The sequence below is a fragment of the Oreochromis aureus genome, linkage group 13 (assembly GCF_013358895.1).
Source record: "Oreochromis aureus strain Israel breed Guangdong linkage group 13, ZZ_aureus, whole genome shotgun sequence".
In the NCBI taxonomy this organism is placed as follows: Eukaryota; Metazoa; Chordata; class Actinopteri; order Cichliformes; family Cichlidae; genus Oreochromis; species Oreochromis aureus.
In genome coordinates, this window is record NC_052954.1 from 1,752,861 (window position 1) to 1,756,164 (window position 3,304).

The following is a 3,304-nucleotide window of genomic DNA, read 5'->3' on the forward strand; positions in this document are numbered from 1 at the left end:
CGTTTTTGGAGCTTATTGTGTGTTTCTGACTGTAACTGGCCTGAAGATTGATGCAGAGTAATTCTGTGCCACTTACACCGTGTACGCAAACGACGATGATATCGTGCTGATAAATACATTTGCTCGTTTGGTGACAAATGATGTAATTTTACAGACAAAGTGTAAATAGAGCCTACTCTGAATTGTAATTGGACTGTTGTTCGCCGTTTGCTCTGTCTCAGAGCTCTGTCCCCCCTCAACACACTCACACGCAGAAAGAGAGAGAGATAAGGGGAGGGGTGAAGTGAGTAATTGACTGCCTTCCAGTCCGCAATAACTTGTTAGTTAGTCGGTCCAGCTCTTGGTGCATCGCCGTTCACCGAGTGCGTCCCAGTCTTATATATATTCATATTGTACGTCACTCCGAAAAAGTGTTTCAGAGAGACGGTGGGAATCTGGGAGTCAGAAGTGTTCGCGCAGCGGGCGATATGAGGTTGCACCTGTGATCCTTGCCGTGGCTCGTTTTCCTTCATTCTTGTCCAAATTTTGACATTTTCAGTCAGCTGCTGAGTCGTCATGACCTCCAAGGGCGACTCTAAATGTCCAGCCGTTCTTGAAGGCAGTATACGCAATCCGCTGGATCAGCTTCAGCCACCGGTCAACACCAACAAACCCCTGACGCCTTTCAGCATAGATGACATTCTCAACAAACCGTCTGTGAAAAGGAGCTACTCTCTCAGCGGAACAACGCAGCTAATTTCTCCCGGAGAGAAGTTGCCCTCGGCTTGTCACAGCGTGTCCGGGCGGGTATTGCTCAGTCAAACCTCCCCGCTCTGCGCGCTGGAGGAGTTGGCCAGCAAAACCTTTAAAGGCCTGGAGGTCAGCGTCCTGCAGGCTGCTGAAGGTAAAAGGCTGTTTTCTTTCTGTCTTCTTATTGTAGGAGAGGAGAACATCCTCACTGTTACAACCGCAAAAGCAGCAGCTTATTTTTCTGAAATATGAAATATGAAAAACATCCGTAGATGTTTGGAGAAAAAGCCTTCAGCGTTATTTCTTGTTCCAACCTAATCGTGAGTAGCCTACTACTATGTTCTAAACAATGAATGATCATGTGCTAGACATTTTTTCCTATTCGAAAAACGCTTTATGTTTTTAAATGTGCTTGTTGAAATTTGACAAAGCACGCTGACTAAATGAATAAATCTGAATGAATTTCGGAATCATTTCAGTGATGTCGGACTGGAGTTTTTGGTGACTTATAATTGTTTTTTGTGTAACACTATTTTTAGTGACTTGTAAACGTGCGTTTCATTCCAGTTTTACACTCTGTATGATCTTATTTCTACAGGCAGAGACGGGCTAACGCTGTTCGGTCAGAGAAACACCCCTAAAAAGCGAAGGAAATCCCGCACGGCCTTTACCAACCATCAAATATATGAGCTGGAGAAACGTTTTCTGTACCAGAAGTACTTGAGCCCAGCGGACCGGGACCAGATGGCTCAGCAGCTTGGTCTGACCAACGCACAGGTCATCACATGGTTCCAGAACCGCCGGGCTAAGCTTAAGCGGGACTTGGAGGAGATGAAAGCGGACGTGGAGTCCGCCAAGGCCGCCGGCGCTGTGGCCTTTGAAAAGCTCTCCAAGCTGGCTGAGCTGGAGAAGTCCGCGGCGGGAGGTATGGTTGAGGGGACGACTTCTGTGCCAGGCCAAACCGAGCAGCACCAGGTCTCCTCCAGATTCCACAACACCGACACCCTAAACTCGCTGCATTTATTACCTCCATCACCTGCATCGACCGGTGACCATCGACTGACCACCAAGTGTTGCTTGGATGATGAAGATGAGATTGACGTGGGTGACTAAATGGCACAGAGACAGTCGCGTGTTGCCCAATAACGCGATAGTAACAGACAGCCTTTAGAGAATTTACATAGCGGTGCGATTCAAACATAGACGTCTCCGCTGTGATTTGCCAAAAGCCTTGCTGAACAGGCCCAGGCTCTGAAAACGCGTGGACTGTTCAGATTCAAACACTGATACTTAAACCTAACACACTGCTGTCGATTGGCCGCTCTGATTTCAATCAGAAAGATTTCACCGCACATTTAATGCAGCCTACTTTGTGCCATAAAGTGGTTCAAATGCTTCTGTGAATCAGTTTGTAAGCTTGAGAAGAATGTTTTTAGACTTTTGATATATATCAGCCCTCAAACGATAACCGCACAGAACAAGTGCGGTCGCTTGTATTAAACACGGTTTAATATATTGATGTTTTGTAACCCTCCAAGTGCCTTTAGAAATACAAAAACAAACCATAATAGCAGACATCTGTACAAATTGCAATGTAAATAAAAATACATTTTTTAAATATGCAGATTATCTCGCGTTTCTTAACATGATTTCCGGGATGAACCAAGCGTTATTGAAGTGTAATATTTCTGTTTAAACGAAGTTACTCGCGTTAAAGGCTTCTCGTTGAGGAGGACTGTGGAAGAGAAATTGCCAAAGTCATTTAAACAGCAACTCACCTTCTGACCTGCTGTGCTTAAACATAATATGCGAAAAAGAACCCCTACGCGTAGTTTTCCCCGGGGGCCGCTCTCCACCGCCGCGCAATACGGAGACAAGCGTGTCCGCCTGCCTCACTGTCCGGCGGCTCAGTGCGCACAAAGGGCGGTGTTGCAGAGGCCATATGGTTGGAGGGCTCTCCTCTCAATTACGAGTCGTTTTGATGGATTGACTTAACCCGTCTTTTCATCTGTTTATACGCCTTTTGTCACGCATAATTCAGGCACTCTCGTTGGTTGCCGGGACCACTGTGTTCAAACACACTGCAATGAATGTGAATGAGGCGTAGTGGGGCGGTCAGGGAGCAGTGAAATAATTGACTTATAGATAAGTGGTTACACACTTCATCACCCATATGCTGCATTTTTCTGCATTTGAATTCGCGAAATATACTATATTAAATAGAAACCACTTGCACGGTATGTTTCTGAGCAAAACTATAAAAACATCAACTTTGTAACAAAATCTCGTAAGTAGATATAAAATATTTGATATAAAAGATAGATTTTTTTATTAAACAATTCTCAAAGGCGATTATTAAAATGAAAAATATGACTAATATTGCCATTTGCAGCCAACGCTTGACGGGTTCTTATAGAAACAGCTAAACATATATTTTTATATCAATATCCAGCTTGTCACTCCAAACATATATTTGTGAGGATTTCTAATTTTATTTGTCATTAAATATATTTGTTCAGTGGGAAAAAAAGAAATGATTGTTTACCACGAGGCGTCCGATTTTCTTTTTCTTTTC

General features: G+C 44.0%; 1 protein-coding gene across 1 annotated transcript; it reads left to right on the top strand.

Moving 5' to 3' along the window:
* Window positions 1-555: 555 nt before the first annotated feature.
* On the top strand, window positions 556-2,261 carry lbx1a (ladybird homeobox 1a). Its single transcript, XM_031739931.2, has 2 exons — window positions 556-883; window positions 1,328-2,261. Exons 1-2 carry the CDS (start codon window positions 556-558, stop codon window positions 1,840-1,842), a joined length of 843 nt encoding a protein of 280 aa, XP_031595791.1. The 3' UTR covers window positions 1,843-2,261.
* Window positions 2,262-3,304: the final 1,043 nt, after the last annotated feature.